General features: G+C 36.0%; 1 protein-coding gene across 2 annotated transcripts in view; it reads right to left on the reverse strand.

Annotated features, from left to right (window-relative positions):
• The window catches only part of Phlpp1 (PH domain and leucine rich repeat protein phosphatase 1), a 168,089-nt gene that overhangs the window by 92,742 nt on the left and 55,100 nt on the right, over positions 1–20,247 (reverse strand). For both annotated transcript variants that reach the window (XM_090352998.1, XM_090352997.1), the window contains exon 2: positions 1,890–2,086. In XM_090352998.1, coding sequence (XP_090209124.1) covers positions 1,890–2,086 — 197 coding nt within the window. The remainder of the gene's footprint in view (positions 1–1,889; positions 2,087–20,247) is intronic.

Raw genomic sequence — 20,247 nt, forward strand, 5'->3', positions numbered from 1 at the left:
GTAACTTAAAATAGTGACTAATGATTGATATTTTAGTAACCCATCCAAAGCACAAATAACTAATGAGTCTCCATCACTGATTCTTACATGCAAAAGTTCATGGGGGCTGGGAAAGAGTGAGATAAAGGGGTGACATTGCCCAAAAAGAAATGTACTCATTACCTGACTTATGTAAGTGAAACTTCTGTGGACATTTCCTTTATAATAACAATAAAAAGAAAATATTTTTTTAAAGCCAGTCACAGTGGCTCATGCCTGTAATCCTTGCTACTCAGGAAGCTGAGATCTGAGGATCGTGGTTTAAAGCCAGTCCAGACACTAAAATCTGTGAGATTCTTACCTACAATTAACCACCAGAAAACCAAAAGTGGCTCTGTGGCTCAAGGGGTAGAGCAGTAGCCTTGAGCTGAAGAGCTCAGGGACAATGCCCAGGCCCCATAAATGACCAAAAAAAAAAAAAAAAGTAATGGGATGGACAGGGGGAAAACAATGGAAAGAATAATATTAAAATGCACTGTACTCACAATCTAACTTGTAGAACTGAAATCCCTTTGAATACTATTTTTCTTTTTAAAGAAGCAATGGTTTTAAAAATGAAAGCAGGGGCTGGAAGTTTGGCCTTGTGGTACAGTGCTTTCCTAGCATGCACTAAGACCGGGGTTTGATTTCTCAGTACCACATACATAGAAAAAGGCCAGAAGTGGTGCTGTGGCTCAAGTGGTAGAATGCTAACCCTGAGGAAAAAACCCAAGGAGAGTGCTCAGGCTCTGAGTTCAAGGCCAAGACTGGTAAAAAATAAATAAATAAAAATGAAAGCAGGGGCTGGGAGTTTGGCCTAGTGGTAGAACGTTTGCCTAGCATGCACAAAGACCTGGGTTCAATTCCTTGGTACCACATACATAGAAAAGGCCAGAAGTGGTGTTGTTGCTCAAGTGGTAGGGTTCTAGCCTTGAGAAAGCCCAAGGACAATGCACAGGCCCTGAGTTCAAGCCCCAGGACTGGCAAAAAAATAAATAAATAAAATTAATTAAAATTAAAAATGAAAGCATAAAATGGATCTAACTGTACCTTCTACTCTGGTCTACTTGTGAAGATGATCAAGTACTAGCTTTCTTAGGATAGACGATTCAGTAGTACAGGAGAAAAAAAAACAATATAGACTAGAGTCTAGTTTAAATTTAGAAATGAAGAATGAGCTTGCTACATAGCAACTGAACAATAAAACAATTGTTACAATCCACAGTCTTATTCTAATTCTCTATCACTAGAGCCAACTAAAGTTTAAAACTGGAACAAAAATGGACTTATTTTTCCTCTCATCACACTGCTGTCTTCTCTCTCCTACCTATTTCAAGGGAGAAAATCAGTAAAAAAAAAAATATATATATATATATATATATGTTCCATATGTCCTTAATTTTTCACCAACTTGTTTTTTCATCTACTCCCTTCCTATTAACAGATTATATCATTCAAAGATCAAGACATATTGACACATAATTATGATAATGCTATCCTACCAACACATCATTATAAACAAATCTGGTTCTATTTTATAAATAGGCATAAAATAGTTAACATATTAAATGTATGGCCAGCCATAGCACTAATTATTGCACTGCTCAATAAACATAAATAGAGGTAAGAGGTAAAGTGTGATTAAAGACTTGGATGATAATAGCTTTAAGCTACTGGAATGTTCCTAAGACCCTTCAAAGGACAGTATTAGGTACAGTTGACCAATATTTTCAGCAACTTCATTAATCAATAATACCCATTGGTAGAGTGGTACTATTGAGCAAAAGAAGCTCAGCAACAGTGCCCAGGCCCTGAGTTCAAGCAACAGGACTGGCAAAAGTAAATAAATACATTTAAAAATAAAAACTTACTTTCCCACCAATCAGTGGCAGAACATGCATTTTTCCGGTCAGGCTGTCTTTCACAGATGATACTATCAGGCAGGTTCCACACAAGATAACTTGGCGTCGTGTCCACCGGTTCACAGGCAACTGCATCTTGCCTTTGCGAACATTGTACATTCCTGAGAGTTGAATACGTTCAGAACTACCAGTGCTGTGAGGCTTCCCTAAAACGAACACAAACATGTTATTCTTTTTAAATGAACATTTTCCTCAGCTAAATACCAGCTAAATCAGACAAACAAAAGTGAAACAAATGTGAAAATATGACAGCTCCAGAAACAAAATTATGGTAAGAACTGCCATAGTTATTCCACTGGTGCATTTTAATATCAGGTGGTAAACAGCCTTTTCTTAAAAGTCAAGGAAAAGACCACATTAATGCCTGTTTTTCGTTTTTGTTTTTATTCTCAGGGTAATGTACAGAGGGGTTACATTCGTTAGGTAGTAGGTACGTTATTTCTTACACATTGATACCCCTTCTCATGTTTTTGTCTCCATTTCCCGCTCCCCCATCCCTTCCCAATCATCTTGTTCCCCTCTTTCCTTCCCTATTTCAAATAAACAAATAAATGTGTATATAGTATACCAAGTAACAAAGCCAGACACAGTAACCATATGAGATTAACCATAAGGGGGAAAAAAGAGAAAAGAAGTAACAGTACATTAAGAATAACAATCACAAAGATAAACCTCTTGTTTCCATATCCTAGGGTTCATTTTGTTTAGTCTCATCCTATATGACCACATATATATAGCTTTTGAGCTATTGTGATCCTCTGCTAGGAGAATCCTAGATGTGTACTAATTATTACAAATGAGGGAAAATATGGAGTCTATGTTCCTTTGGGTCTGGCTAAGCATATACCTTATTATGGCTTAACACCTAGATACACTTTTCTTTTTCTCTACACCCCCCCAAAAAAAAGCTGCAATGTAATTTATATACCATATAGGTAACTTTTTGAAGTAGAATAACTAGTCTTTTCTTAAAAGTTATGGAAAAGACCACATTAATGACTTTTTTTAATATATATTTCTATTATCTTTAAGTGGTTATACAAATGAGTTAACATGTCCATTTATGAGTACAATGCATTTTGACCAAAGTTCTCCATTTAATTCCCATTTTATTTTCATGTATATTCTTAAATTTTAATTTTACATCAAAGCAGATGAATTCAAGATTTTGACGAATGGTTAAAGTAATCTTTAAAGAAGAAAATACTACAGATCATGATAGAAAAAAATCACCAAATATTTAATGAAACAGATTTAGTTGGGTTTTTTCGTTAGTTTGGGTTTTTTTGGTCAGGTGTGGGACTTGAACTTTGGGCCTGGGCACTAGCCCTGAGCTATTCAGCTCAAGGCTACCACCCTACCCCTTAAGCCACAGCACCACTTCCACTTTTTGGTGTTGGATGAGTCTCATGGATTGAACTGCAATCCTCAGATCTCAGTCTCCTGAGTAGCTAAGATTACAGGCATGAGCCACTGCGCCAGGCCAGATTTAGTTTTTAAGAGTTTAAAGACATTTGTTAACCTGTCACATTTATTTAGATTTAGAGACTGGAAAATAAGCAAATAGAGTAAGTAACCAGGACAATTCTCCAACTCCATATATGTACCACAGAAAGCCCTACTACAAATCATCATGCAGAATGAACTTTTGTCAGAGGGATCTTTACAACTATGAGACTGGCTTTCTAATCCTTTTTTATTCCAAGAGTACCAAATAATCTTGGAGCTCAACATTAACAGCACTCTATCCTCGGGAAATTCTAAACATCCCAGGCTGGATCAAACCTATCTGGTGTTGCTCTGAGTGAATTTCAGTATACTTCTTGTCAGTTCTCTCCCTGAGTGTTCCAGATTAGACACACCCTTTGGACTTGGCTATTTACCATGGGACTCTGAGGAATAATGGAGATGAATGAGGTAATATACACCTATGCAATCACCCAGATACACTCTCCTTTGTCTTAAGACTACCTATTCTATGACATAAGGAACTATTTTAGCTCTCCCTATCAATTCTCAAAATTCTCAGTTCAGAGGCATTCCAAAACATTCTAATAAATGCTGACAACACCAAAGGAACCAAATGCCTACCAGTTTAAAACCAGGCCAGCTGTAAATCTTACTTTAGAAATGTTATTCTAATTTCTTGCATGCTCAAGAAAAATTTACATGATTCAGAAGAGACAGAAAAAACAGACATTTCTGAAGCTAAGATAGACATGATTACAACAGATTTTTCTCTCGCATTTCTCACTTGGTATGTGGAAGATAAGATCTACAGTCATCTACTTAAAAAAAAAAGATACTGTCCCTCCAGGTTGTACAGCTGATTACTCAGTATTCCTGAAATGAGTAACACTGTATTATGATGCTAAAGGATTACGCTAAGGTTTCTGGGTCTTCATTATTTACTGAAGACCCCTCTCCAACACTAAAATAGTCATTTCTGTTGTAAGATATGAAATGTGTACTATAAGCTTAGTCCTATTATAAATGCTGGGCATATCAAGCTGAGTGCAAGTGGTTCACATCTGTAAATCCCAGTTTATGTTTGCAACCACAATCTGAAGATCATGGTTTGTATCCAACCTGGACAGAAAAATATGAACACTCTTATCGCTCCAACTGACCACACACACACACACACACACACACACACACACACACACACACACAGAAGTGGAGCTGTGGCGCAAGTGGTAGAACACCAGTCTCAGGCAAAAAAAGCTAAGGGACAGTGTCCCTGAGTTTGCTGCCTAAATCAGCTACTTTAATATTTTTGTATAACATAAAGATACCTGAAAACAATCATGGAATCTATGAGGAGGGGAGACATAAATATGCTCAAACATCAAATTTGGCAGGTATGTGTGGTGCACTTATGTGACCATTTTTAACAATCATTTAAGAATGATAGTTGCTGAATATCAAGAGTCTGTTTCCATTTCTACAAATAATATTCCTAATGCTGATGATTTTACTATAAACAGTCATTCTTTATAAAATAATTTTAAAAGAAAGTCTTCTGTACTTATTTCCCATATTGTTCTTTCCTTTACATAGATGCAGTCTGGCTGGTATTATTTTCTTTTGTCTCAATGTTTGTTTGGTTTTTTAAAAACATTTGTTACAGTGCAAGTGTCCTGTGATGATGAAGTCTGAATACTTGTGCCTCTGAATACCTGAGAAAGCCTTTTCCTGTGCTTAAACCGTATTTTACTGTGTACAGAATTCTAGATTAACAGTTCTTTCAGTATTCTGAAGATGATCTTCAGTGTCTTCTAGTATGTACTGTTCTGTTCTACCACTTAGGTCTCTATGCAGAGCATAGTTCTCAACACCTGTTTGAGATTTTCCTTATATTGTTGGTTTTATGCAATTTGCTGTGTGATAATTTGTGTGTCCATTAATTAATGTTTGTGTTACTTCTGAGATTCATGGTCCAAGCTGAAAAACTGTCAGCAATGTACTGCTTCAAATTCTTTTTCTGATCTCACAAAGGCCTTTTCTTTTTTTCTCCAGCAGCATAGAAAATGGTTTATGTAGCATAGACAAGTAGGATTATTTCAGGAATGCATCAATGAAATACAACATATCAATAGGATAAAGGACAAAAACTACATGACAACCTTTATAGATACAGAAGAAGCAGTTGACAAAATCCAATACCCATTTTGATTCTTTTTGTTTGTTTTCCACAAGGCCTTTTCTGTGACTCCAATTGTATGCACATAGATCATTTGAAGTTATCTAACAACTCACTGACATTCTATTCTCCCTCTCCTTTTCATTATTATTTCATTTTGTGCAATTATAGTATGAGTTCTTCATCTTTTCTTTTCTAGTAAATCCAGCCAGTATACTTTCATCTCTAAAAGTTCAAATTCAGTATATGTCCATACATACATATATATACATATCAACAGACATATCATTTATTTTGATTTAGTTTTAATCAAATTTTCTCCTTACTATGCATATTTTTATAACACTGGTAATTTTGGTTTAAGTGCCATCCATTATGATTTGGCATTATGAGCATGAATATTTGTATTTCTATAAATATTACAGTTTTTCTCTAGGACAGTTACTTAGAAACAATTTAGTTCTTATAAGGCTTGCTTCTAAAATGTGTTATGCTGGATGACAGAGGCCTTAAATCTAAATTAATATCAGCAAGCAATATCCTACTGAGAACTTTATCTTATACATGTAAATTATAAGGTTTTCTATTCCTGCTAGAAGGAACATGAACTATTCCTGGTCTTGTATAAGCTTCTTTTCATTGTGTTTCCTCCAGCCTTGTATACTTTTCTCTCATATGAGAACTGATTTGTACTCAGCTTAAAGCTAAGTGGTGACCCCATGCTTATTTCCAGAACTCCACATCTCAGAGTTGCTCTTTGCTCTCCAGCACCCTACCCCCCTACTAAACCAAGTTACTTCTCCTCTTGCTCTTTAAAAAGACCACTAAAACAACACAAAAACAGGTACACATTTGTTGTCAATTAAATGTCTCTGCTAAATATTCCCTAGGGCCTGTCTATCTTTAAAACTATGTTTACAAATTCTTCTAAATTCTCCCCTGTAAAAGGCAGAGCCTCCTTCCATTCCCCTTATGTATGGACTACACTTAGTGGTCACTTCTAACAAATAAAATGTGGTAGAGCCATCAGTGACAGTCTGTGACTCCTGAAAGTAGGTCATAAAAGGCATTAGAGCTTCCTCATTGCTCACTCTCTCTAGGATCATTCTCTCTGGGGAGGCCAGCTGCCACAGTGAGGGCACTCGCACAACCCTAGGAATAGACCAAGAAGCGAAGAATAGAAACTGTTTACCAATGGCTAGCAACTTACCCCAACTGCCATATGAGTGAATCTTAATAGAGGCAAATCCTGAAGGCACTGTTGAAACCAGAGAACAATAATCCCTGGGACATCCTGATACAAACCTCAGGGTAGATTCCCAAGCCAGAACACTCAACTAAGCCATTCCAGAATTCCTAATTCACAAAATCATAATAGGATAAATATTTTCTGTTTTGAGCCACTAAGTTTTAGGGTATTAGCTAAAATATAACCTGATATTAATATGGTGGTGTCACTTAGTTGTATTCATTAATCATAGTGACACGTGATTAAAATTTATTTTCCTAAAGTAAGTCACTAAATTGTTTCTAGTACTCTGCAGAAAAAAAACCAGTGGGTGAGGGTCCACTATAGCCAGAACTCCTCAAAAACAAGAATAAATTACAGGGGCCAGGAGTTTGGCCTAGTGGTTAAAGTGCTTGCCTAGCATGCATGAAGACCCAGGTTTGATTCCTCAGTACCACATATATAGAAAAAGCCGGAAGTAGTGCTGAGGCTCAAGTGGTAGAGGTCTAGCCTTGAGAAAGTTCAAGGACAGTGCTCAGGCCCTGAGCTCAAGCCCAGGACTGGCAAAAAAAAAAAAAAAAAGGAACAAATTACAATAAAAAATATATGAAAAAAAAAAGAATGGCTGGCACACTGAGCTAGTACAACAAACCCCAAATCATGAGAGTAAAGAACTCAGGTTAATGCAGCATCAAAAACGAAGAGAGTGTGGTCAGCATAAGAAGTTGATGGAAGAATTTACCATGTTCGTGGGACTAAAAATGGTCTGGAATGAATGAAAACACTCAACAATCATCCCATCTGCTCTATCTTTGGAGCTTAGACTGATAAACTCTGAAGTATGTTTCTTTATTGCATATAAATCTCTAAATCCTTTTTGACTACTTACAGTGATAGAATGAATTAAATTACTTGCCTAGGGTCATTTCAAGAGCCAACAGAAGATTGAAATGATTCTGTAAGAGATCCAGAGACCTGAGCATTAAACTGTATCTGGGGAATTTTGTCTAGAGGGAAGAGCTAAAAAAGCAACTCAAGAAGTGCTGACAGGAGCTCTGAAAGAGATTTAAAACTTGTCGTTCTTTAACTAATGGAAATGACAACCAGCTGCTAAATACATTGGGCAGAGTTAATTTATGCACCACATCAAGACGTGTAAAGTCAACTGCCCAGTAAATGTTGCTTCTTTCTGACAGTTACTTCATTTGATTATATTTATACCTCCTAACTTTTTATGGACCCTTATACTTGACAAATGTCAAGACTTGAGCCTTTTTTCCAATCCTAAAATTCTTCAATAGATTGCAACTACCTTTATAATACTCATTAAATAACTAAAACAGTAAGCAACCCTTCATGTCCTTAAAGATTCATATATGTATGCCTAATTAAAAAGAAGGGTATATCTACCCTAATAAGCTGCCATATAAACTATATCATAATTAGATATGAATTTTAAAAATATATAAAGTCAAAATAATGAAAATTATTACTATGACTATACTTTTGGGTAGTGCATACCAGAAGATAATAAATACTAAAGACAATGCCAAATGTATGATGCTAAATGAAAGAACCTCTAGGATATAGAAACAAAAGCCATATAATGAGTGATTGTTGTCCTTAATGTACTATGTTATCTCTCATCTCTTTTGCTGTCCCTTGGTTATCTCATATTGTTACAGTATCCCACTTTGTTATCTGATATATTGGATATATTTGTATTTGGTTATTTGAAATTGGATAGGGAAGGGGGGAAAACAAGATGAGGGGTGGGAGTGTGAGGGGAGGGAAATGCGGACCAAGACATGAGAAAGGGTATCAATGTATGTGAAGTAATGTACCTTCTATCTGGCAAATATAATGTAACCCTTCTATTAATTACAATAAAAAATATATGGGAAAAATGCGTATGAAATAATGTACCTTCTACCTGGCAAATATAACTGTAACCCTTCTATTAATTACAATAAAAAAAGAAAAAAAAAGATAATGCCAAATGGAGACCAATTACACCAAAAAGTCTCAAACTTTCAAATTCACTTTGCATGCTTGCTAATAAAATATAGCTTACAGGGTTCTATCTCAGAGTTTCTGATTCAATAGTTCTGTGTGCTGCTGGACACAGAACCACATTTTGTGATCTATCAAATTACAGAATTAGGTTGCCAATGACTGGAAGGCACATGAGCACTTGGTTAACCTCAACCAGAGAGGCTAGTGAACATGGCTGGAGACAAGAGGAGCAATACAACTGTAAGCTAGACAGCCTAGTAAGCAGGTGCTGCCTTGTCCACTCCACTCTCTACTCTCCCTTCCTTTCTTCAAACTTCCTCCATTTCATTATTCTATGACAGATAAGAATTATGCTGCTGGCCTCCACACAGGATATCCAAAAGTCTCTTTACAAGTGAGAGTTCCATCACATTTTTGTCTTCACAAACTATAACCCTTCCCCATTTCAAAGAGCTTCTTTGACTTTTCTTATCAACTAAGGAGGAAAAAAAAAAAAAACTGTGAAAAAAAATTCTAATCAGCCTTCATTTGTCAATCCAATGTCTTTACCATGTTACTTCCCAGAAATGGTAGTCTCATGTTCCCTGTGCATCACTTCAAACAATATCTGAAGTATTCTTCCATATTTGATGAGTCATTTTACCAACAACTTCTATTATTTTATTAAAAGACTGTTCACTTTGGTAAATTTCATCATCAACCTTTCCAAGTACCTTTGGTACTTCATCAAGGATGTCACCAAGCCACAAGGAAAACATATAAAATGTCAGAAATGAGGCACTTTATATTTTCTCAACTCACTGAACTGATGAGGCTGATACAGCAAGCGGCCTCAGAAAGGCTTCATTCAAATTTGGGCTTCTGAAAATTCAAAAATTAGTATCTATCATGAAGCCAGTAGAGACCCCATCATAACTAAATCTTAAATCTGAGTCTACCTAAAATCCAGTATACACCTATCCACTACATTAACTGCTCTAAAATAAACAACATACTAAACACTCTCCTTCAGATAAAAACGGTGACTGCAACCAACATGATGGATTCTGCCATGGATGCAGGAAGCTTCACTGTTACAACCGAGTCACGTTATTGAGTCTCCATGGTGTGATGTGCCATCACATAAAAATTCTGATGCCTAAGCATAAATGTCTTTGGGATCATGCACATTTTTCTTCCTCTTAAAACATAGTGGAGGAAAACAGGCTGCCCTTTCAATTTTCATTGCCAAGGAGAATTCAGCCAAAATGAATTCAGAGATTATAGGAACCAATGTACATACAATCACATAAAGTCACAACATAATTGCAAATTCTTTTCCACAGAGGTTCTGAAAGGGCTATAGTTTGTTTTCTATAATACAAATAATATTGAAATTGACATTTATAAATAAAAATGAAGATTCCAAGAGAAGCATAATTTCCTAAAAACTTAATGTCTGCTGCTCTATTGCATTACAGTATTTCATTAAGTGCTATTTTCCCCTACAAAGCTGAAAAATAGCAACAAGAATAGAACAAAAGGTCTAAAAGTGACCACCTTCTACATTCATATGACTTATCGATAGGATATATCAGGAATACTATTTTTAAGCCTTTCCAGAACCTCATACAAAAGTACACAGTTTACATTTAAATATTTTCTAATTAGTATAATTAAAAAACAGCCCCATCATCAAGAGCTTAAGTTTTTTTTTTGAATTTACAATATTGTAAAAGTTGTGGGATTTGGGTTATTTCTTAAAATCTGCATACTGTATTATACCAAGACAATAAACAATTTATGTTTTATGGCCTTCAAATTATATCACATATGATTTTCCAAGTTGTCAGTCTCTATATCTTAAACACTTACAAAATATATAAATCATCTGTTTCTACTTGACAGTTGTTTCTGATTTTTTTTTTATGAACTAGGTCAAAGAACATAATTTTTTTTTAATAGTTCCAGATTTTTCTTTCATGTAAGCAGTTTTTTCTAGGCACTAGCTATAGGTCAAAATGAACAAAAAAGCAAGAATGCTTCCAGTTTTGAAAATTTTCCCCTACAGGAATGATCCCTTTCCAGACATTCAAAGAGCATATAGGAGGAGATCCCAATATACTTCACTACATTATTGATTAAAATTAACTAAACGCTACTACCACAATGGATAAATGCATTGTTTAGACTGCTGATGACAGTAGCTGCATTTAAATAAGACAAGTCACTGCTCTCTAAACAATGGGTTTTTGTTTGTTTGTTTTGTGGCCAGTCCTGGGGCTTTAACTAAGGACCTGGTCACTGTCTTTGGACACTTCTTGTTCAAGGTAGTAGTCTGTCACTTGAGACACCCTGCCATTTCCAGCTTTTTCTGTGTATGTGGAACCGAGGTAGAGTGCTACTACCATTAGACTATGCTCTCGGCCCTAAACAATGTTTAAAACAGCAAACAATCAAGCAAGCAAGCAAGCAAGCAAGCAAGAAAGACAGACTATAATTTTTCTAGTGAAGGCTTTTATATTTGTATTTAAATACTTTTCTAATTTTACTGAGCACCCTATATTGAATTCTGTGGTCACAATCTCCTGATCCTCAAAGAGCTTACATTTTACAAATTAAAAAAAGGATGAGAAAAAGTTTAGAAGTTATGGCCATAAGAACACTCATTATTCATGACTATAAAGAACAGGAACAAACAACTCTGAATAAAAAATATTTCCAGCTGGCACCAGGGGCTTACATTTATACGCCTAGGGACTCAGGAGGCTAAGATGTTAGGGTCAGGTTTTCCAATTAACCACCAAAAAGCCAGAAGTAGCACCAGAGTTCAAGTGGTAGATTCCTAGCCTTGAGCAAAAGAGGTCAAGATAACACCTAGGGTCTGAATTCAAGCTCCAAGATAAGCACCAACAATTAAATTAAATTAAATTTACTGACAACAGAAGAGATTAGGGATTCTCTGCTAGTTCATTCTTCAGACAACAAATAAAGTAATCAAAAGACAAAATTTATAGAAGAACATGAGTTTCCAGGTATTGTAAAACCTTACATTTGAAATTTAAAAACAAATCTTTTCTTCACTATAATTTAGAATAGCAGTATTATAATGCTATATTGGAAATCATACCTTTTACTCCTAAATTATAAGAAAGAGGGTTTTTTTATGACAAATTAGTATTTGTTTTCATCTACAAATGTGTGCGGAATGATTTAGAACATCCGACTGGAAACTTATATTTCCCTTCCAAAACAAGCTTCATGAGGCAAAAATATATGTAAACAATTTCATATGAATACACTAAATTCCAAAGATTCTATTTTGGTAGAGTCTGGCTAGATATTTATCAAATTCATTTTATATTCCCTTGTCACACATAATAATTACATTTTGTCACCTCTCCTGAGAAACAGGCCTGAGCCACATGCTTGATGGGGGCTAACAAAATGTAAGCAGCAGTATCTAGGCCACTTCTAGATATGTCTATACCCTGAGCCCTGTTATGTTCATGCAGGCTTCCCTCATGCCTCAGAAGAATGAAGTCTGACCAGAAGATTCTGAAAGGCTCTAGGGAATGAGTATACCACAAGAAGGAGGGAGCGGGCCTGGAGTTTAGCCTAGTGGTAGAGTGTTTGCCTAATATGCATGAAGACCTGGGTTCAACTGCTCAGTACCACATACATAGGGAAAAAAAAAAACAGAAATGGTGCTGTGGTTCAAGTGGTAGAGCTCTACCCTTGAGAAACCCAAGGACAGTGCCCAGGCCCTGAGTTCAAGGCCCAGAATGGGCAAAAAAATAAAAATAAAAAACAAAAGAAAGAGGGAACATCCACAGGGATGCAGCTGCCTTCCTACAGATATCAGCATGGACTAGTCATGAGGAAAAAGAACCTTGTATCATGTTAAGCCACTAGATTTGCACAGTTGCAAGATTTCTATAGCATATTATTCAAGTTAAAACTTCACACTTATTGAAACAAATAAACTGTCACATACTAAAAAACAACTTCCTACAGTCAGCATAATGGGCATTTTCACTCAAAGCTGGTGCTTCCACTTATCAGCATCTTCAATTTCACTTGAGCCTTTCAGCTTGGAGAGAAAAATTTCCCAATTCTAGCGTAAGAACAAACATTGTTCATCCCTGAAAGTGAATATGCGCCCGGACAACCTAGTGTGTTCTCTTAACGGAGATCTGTCTCCACTCTACGGGACTCACCCACCTTCTTCTCAACCCACTCAGAATACATAGGCTGCATCAGTGAAGCAACTATGTCTAAATACTTAGAACAGTTCATAAGTATAAATGTCTTAATCTTACTGTGATTTAAAAGCTATGAGAATACAAAGATATGGTCTTCTTTATTTATGCTTCTATCCCCAAAATCATAAACCACAGAACAAATGGCCAACATACAAATACGAAATTTAATTAAAATTTGAGAGCATTCTTCTAATTTTATCAATACAACAAAAAACAAAATAACAGTGAGCCGGGCATGGTGGCTCACCCCTGTAATCCTAGCTACTCAGGAGGCTGAGATCTGAGGATAGCAGTTCAAAGCCAGCCCAGGAAATAAAAAGTCCATGAGATTCTTATCTCCAATTAATCACCAGAAAATCAGAAGTAGCGCTATAGCTCAAGGGGTAGGACAGTAGCCTTGAACTGAAGAGCTCAGAGACAGCACCGAGGCCCAGAGTTCAAGTCCCACAACCGACAAAAATAATAATAATAACAACAACAGTGAACAAACTCCAAAATAATTATGTAATAAATGTGAATTTTTATTTTCTGTTCCCTATAATAAAGAAAAAAAACTGTTAGTTTGAATTTGAAATACCCCAAAAAGCTCAAATGCTGAATGAAGCACTGACTCCTGGTACAAGGTTCACAGACAAAGCCTTTGTTAAGTTAATGGATCATGAGGGTTCTAATTCAATCAATGGACTAATCTTATTGCTGGACTCCTACTAAATGGGGTATGGGAGGTGGTAGAAACTTCAAGAGATGAAGCCTAGTTGGAGGAAATAGATCACTGGTAACATGCCCTTGAAGAAGGTATATGGTCCTTGACTACTACTGTCCTTCTCTCTGCCTTTACTATGGGAAGAAGCTCTGTTCCACCAGGAATTCCCATCATAATACTCTGAGTTATCACAAACCTAGACTTTAAATTATATGGATTGAAACATCTGAAACCTCTTAGGTGTTTTGTCTCAGCAGTAGAAAACAGTTATCTTAAGATCATATAATACAATATTCTCTTATTAGCGGGAGAAAAGAAAGCCCAATTAATAGTCCAATCTTACACTAAATCAGATGCTTTTTGGTAAAAAATAGAGGGCTCAACTTTCTTTATAATGAGTTTTAGCAAAAAGCTGACAAATATTTAGTAGGTAATATGCTGATATAAACTAATTTCTGATAAGCTGAGCATTCATGTCAAGGTTATTTCTTGGTTTCCTCAAACCATTAGGAGTCTATAGCCTTATCTCTTATAGACATTTTAACTCATAAATACACCAAACAAATTTAAATGGAAAACGAAATGGTATTTAAGAGCGTTAGAACTGCTAGATATAATCTCATTCTAAATCTGAGGACAGAAAATTATGAATCTCAAAACAGATGTCAAGTTAAGTCTCCTAAGGTATTATTTCAACATTGCAAATATTTCATTTTCTTAATTTTCCTCTTCATTTCTTAATCTTCATTTTCTTAATTTTCATCTTCACTTTTTAAAAATTGTTTGCCTTGGAACTATGATGTATCTTTCAGAAGAAAACAGTTTCCTTAATATATTAGGAATAAAAAATAAAACAAAATAACAAGCCATCCTGAAAGTATACCTTTTATGCATTCCATTGCCATAATAATTTCTATGTCTTATACTTTTGAAGACAAGTAGAATAAGCAGAAGAAAATGCATAAAAATTAGTATTAGAAGGAAGTAACACAGAAGGTTTTCATTCCTCCTTAATCTATAAATAAATTCTTCCTGGAATCACAACAAGAAATCAGCCTAAAAAGAAGAAATAAAAGCCAAGCTTTCCTCATAAATTAACCTAAATTGTAACTACATGCACAAAGATACACAATAATGAACTCAGAGAGAATATTTGTGGTCAAGATAAAAAACATGACTTGTCAGCATGAAGACACTATATAAAATATCTGTCAGGTTTTTTTTTTTAATATTTTTCTCTATAGACAAAAGAGGAGTCCATGGAAGGCAGTAAACCCAATTGATATGCAAACTAGAGTACTATAAACAGAAACAAACCATTATTTCTACTAAGAGAGTTTTAAAAGTCATTTAAAAGGAGGCAATTACATAATCTATTTTGAAGTGCCCATAAACTGAATTCTTTTTTTTTTTTTTTTTTTTTTTGGCCAGTCCTGGGCTTGAGCTCAGGGCTTGAGCACTGTCCTTGGACTTTCTCAAGGCTAGAGCTCTACCACTTGAGCCTCAGCACCACTTCTGGCTTTTTTCAATGTATGTGGTACCGAGGAATCGAACCTGGGTCTTCATGCATGCTAGGCAAGCACTTTTAACCACTAGGCCAAACTCCCGGCCCATAAACTGAATTCTTACTGTCTCTCTCCCTATCCCATTTTACTTAGCAGTATGATGTCCTAGAGACAGGAACACAGTAATTGTGTTGTTTACAATAGTTTTAATCATCAAAGTATTCCTTTTGGAAGAACATTAACTCCTATGTGCTCAGGCTTTACTTTGCTCCCTTCTGTGGAATCAAACCTACCCTTTTGCCCAATGCCCAAATGCCACTCCTTCCTTTGCTCATTGAGTTGTTTCATGATCTGTTGCTCAAACTTGGCTTGAGATCTGGTAGACTTGTTGCTTCCCTTCTGCCTGGAAACACATTTCTTTCCCATTGGTGATCTAACCTTTACTTTTTTCTGGGTATCTCTCTTTAGATAGAAAAAAGGGGAGGGGCCAGGAACGTGGCCTAGTAGTAGAGTACTTGCCTAGCATGCATGAAGACCCAGGCTCAATTCCTTGGTACTACACAAGCTTAGAAAAAAAGCTGGAAGTGGTGCTGTGGCTCAGGGAGTAGAGCTCTAGCTTTGAGAGAAAAGCCCAAGGACAATACTCAGTACTAAATACTCCTTCTGGATGCTCACATACACACACACTGACCAATGAAGAAAGCTAAGCAAAAAAATGAGAAGGAAATTGAACAGAAAACAAAGAAAAGTAAAAATGGAAGAGGAGGGGGAGAGAGAAAATATAAAATTAAGTGATATTGGACATAAACAAAGCAACATAAAGTCAAGCATATTCCTGGGCACTAATAGCCATACTGTTTGTATATACTAGTGTGACTGACATAATAAATATAAAAAGCAGATATGGAAAACAAAAAATAAGTGAGAAAATGTGTTTAAAATGCTAAAGAGACAAAAGGCAAATACCAAAGATTGAATAAGAACAAAAGGAAAGCATGGATAGAAGAGCAAATGAAGGGGAAGGAGCAGTGCAGACAATGCAGATAAGACTTCTCAAGTTCAAATTCCAGTTCTGTCCTAGTAGAGCCTGTGCTACTTTGGGCGATTTCCTTAAAAAAAAAAAAATCCTTATCTCCAAAACTGATTTGTTTGAATATTTATATTATGTTACAACATCTAGAACAATGTTGTAGTATAAACAGAATACCTATTGAATAAATGAATACATTTAACTTCTTTAACTGAAATTTCCTATGAAGATTCCACCAAACAAGGCTGTTGTGAAAATTATGTTAAACATGATTTACTGTAAAGCAATATCAAGTACCACACAAAGTATTCAATAAAGTGAGGGGTTTTTTTTTATTAGATAAGGTTAGACAACAGCTACAAAAACAGCAAAAAGTAGGTGTACAGAGTGGCTCAAGTCACAGAGGGCCTGTCAGGCAAGCAAAACAAACATCAGGTGCTTTCTGAGTTGTTCTAACTCCAGTACTTGTGGGGAAGAGATTTGGAGGGAATAAATGAGAAGATCTTTTACAATAGCAGTAGATTTTTCCTTTTTTAAATATGCTCCCCTAACGGAAATGTCTCATTCTCGAGCCACCCTCCCCCTTGAGACTAATTTCAGCTGCATACTGTGAAAGATGTATGTCAGTTTGTATGCGTTTCTATGCACTATATATGATTCTACCTCCAGAACTAAGATTACAACAGTATATTTACCTAATTTTAAAAAGAGATCATGTTTAAAGCATGCAAAAAAGACTCTACTTGCTAAAATAAACCACAATACTATAAAAACAGTTCAAATAATTCATATTTTACAGTAAGGTACCAGTGCCTCATACCTGTAATCCTAAATGCTTGGAAGGCTGAGAACAGGAAGACAGTGGTTCAAGGCCAGTCTGGAGAAGAAAACTTCATGAGACCCCTTTTGAAGTTCTCTCAAGGTACAAGAAAGAATACTAAAGGCTTTTCCTCCCCTTCTCCAACTGAGGTTTGAGGTGATAACAGCTCCTTCCCTGCTAATCTTGAGCATTTAACACTACACACCACACCTTGCAGTTTCCATGTACACTGTACATATTCTCTTTAAATTCTTCTGGTTTTAAGTTGCCATCTCTTTTTCCTGTGGCAATCTTATTTGTCCACAGAGGGGAAATGTTTTAGGGAATATTTATGAAATACATTATTATAATAGGTTCTTTTGTATGTTTTGAGACACAAATAATAAAATTCTCAACTGTATTTCCTATATAAATTGTATCAATGAGGTAAGGTCAAAGACTTTAATAGAGTTCCACTTCACATATGCTGAGACTCCTCATAATTTCATCCTACCAAGAAGCTTCATGTCTGAGGCCTTAAGTGAAGTTGAGATCAAAGTTAATTATTGGTCAAAAAGATCAGATATCTCTATTATACTTGGTCAACATTCATAAATAGCCTAGCTAAATATAGAATTCTAAGAAATGGCAATTTAGACTTGGATTACAAAAGGAACCCCAAAATAGAATGTCTTCCAAAGCCAATTAACAATCCAGATGACAATATGCAATCCAGAAACAAAAAATTAATCAACACTTTTTTGAAACAACTGGGAATTCATAACAAGTTCCTTTCTATCTTCCAGCAGATGGCTGACAAAAGCAGTGTTTTGTTGATATTTTTAACAAATTTTTGCGCAATGAATAATCATGCTCAAATGCTTTCTCTTGCCTTTTGTGTATATGGAGTCACTGGCACATTTTATCTGAAGGCACCAACCTGATTGCACTCAAAAAACAAGAGCACTATTTCCATTCTCACAGCCTTCAACTCTTTACTATTTCAAAGGTTCAAACACTTCCATCTACAAAGTTTAGCCAAATCCACAAACTAGCCAAATGGATAAAAAACAACAAACAAAAAGGCCTGGGACCTTGGCAGGGAAGGAAATGAAGGTTAAAGCTATGTTTGCAGTATTTTTCAATTCACTATGGAGGCAATGTAGCAGGGCAGTTTAAAACATGGCTTCCAAAGGCAGAAAACTTAGATCTATTTTACTCCCACTAGTCACCTTTCTCAGTTGGTTTCCTGACTACATAAGAGTATAAACAATAGCATCTCTCCTTAGTTTATAAAGACTAAGCAAGCAAACATGTGGGCTATAAAGCCCAATGACAGATACTTAGTACTTACCCTTAAGTCTGAGAGCTTCTGAATACAATCTCTAAGTTCTAGAGGTGTGAAACTTACTTATAAATTATAGATTTGTCAAGGAATTAAAACAAAAATCTAGGGCCGGGAGTTTGGCCTAGTGATAGAGTGCTTGCCTAGCATGCACGAAGACCTGGGTTCGATTCCCCGATACCACATACATAGATAAAAGCCAGAAGTGGTGCTGAGGCTCAAGTGGTAGCCTTGAGAAAGTCCAAGGATAGAATTCAGGCTCTGAGCTCAAGCCCAGGACTGGCAAAAAAAAAAAAAAAAGAAAAAAAACATCTGCTATGTAAACTGTAGGCTCACAGACAAAAGTGAAGAGAAAATACTTGCTATATTAGCCTTTCAAAAGTTACAATAAGCTGGGCACCAGAGATTCACAGATGTAACTCTAGCTACTCAAAAAGCTGAGATATGAGAATCATGATTCATAATCAGCCCAGGCAGAGATGTCCTTAAGGCTGCTATCTCAAAAATAACTATTCTGCCCCCATTCCCACGAAAAAAGCCAGAAGTGAAGCTGTGGTTCAAATGGTGGAGTGCTAGTCTTAAGCATCGCCCAAGCCCTGAATTCAGACCCCAGGACTGGCAAAAATAAATAAGTAAACAAACATATATGCATGCATAAACACATATACATACATAGTTGGAAGTGGGGAACTCTTGTCTCTGAATCTTAGTTCTACCTCTCCCTAACAGTATCAGCTTATTCATCTGTAAAACAGATAAAACTATCATCTAAATCACAAATCTGCAGTATCTGGCAGAATCCTGGATAAGTAAGCATGCAATAACTGTTAGTATTATAATGGTCATGGTTATTATGGAAAGGATGAACAGCAAGCTATTTATTGATTGATTGGACAAAACACTACTCTGTGTCAAAAATGGCCACTGTTAAACAATCAGCAGACCAGTGTGAGGTTGGCAATTAAAATGAGATAATTTAAACAAGCATATAAACTGACATGAAGGTGAATCAAACCTGGGTGGTAAAAACCCAGCTTTTAAAATTATTTTTATTTTATTTTATTTTATTAATCAAAAACAGAATAATTTTTCAGAATTGACATTTCATGAAACATCCAAGTAATTTGCTGCTTATTAGCCCTTATACTGAGTTCCTAATAGAACTGTTTTTAACATTTTTCCATATCATAAATTTTATTCTTATCTGCAAAGCAATTTATTTGTGTACCACTCACAAATATAGGAGAAATTTCCTTTTTTTCTTTTTTGCAGAAAGGCATAAAATAGACTTTAATGAACAGGATACTATTCTAAGTTGTAACAGTATATATTCAGTAATTTTAAAAAAAAAGCTGGGCAGGGTGGCTCATGCCTCTAATCCTAGCAACTGAGGAGGCTAAGGTATGTGGATCATTGTACAAAGCCAACCTGGGCACTAAGGTACAAAGCCAGCTCAGGCACTAAAGTCCGTGAGACTCTTATCTCCAATTACCCACCAGAAAAATGGGAAGTGGTGCTGTGGTTCAATGTGGTAATGGGCTAGCCTTGAGCTGAAGAGCTCAGGGATAGCACCCAGGCCAAGAGTTCAAGCCCCACAACAGACCAGTGGAATTCTATGCTGCTGTCAGAAGGAACGACGTCGTCCCATTTGTAAGGAAATGGAAAGACAGAAAAAAATCGTATTAAGTGAAGTAAGCCATACTCAAAGGAACATAGGCTCAATGGTTTCCCTCATTTGTCATAATCAGTAGAAACCTTGGGCTCTCCTAGCAGAGATTTACAATAGCGCAA

The sequence above is a fragment of the Megascapheus bottae genome, chromosome 19 (assembly GCF_031878675.1).
Source record: "Megascapheus bottae isolate mThoBot1 chromosome 19, mThoBot2.hap1, whole genome shotgun sequence".
Lineage (NCBI taxonomy): Eukaryota > Metazoa > Chordata > Mammalia > Rodentia > Geomyidae > Megascapheus > Megascapheus bottae.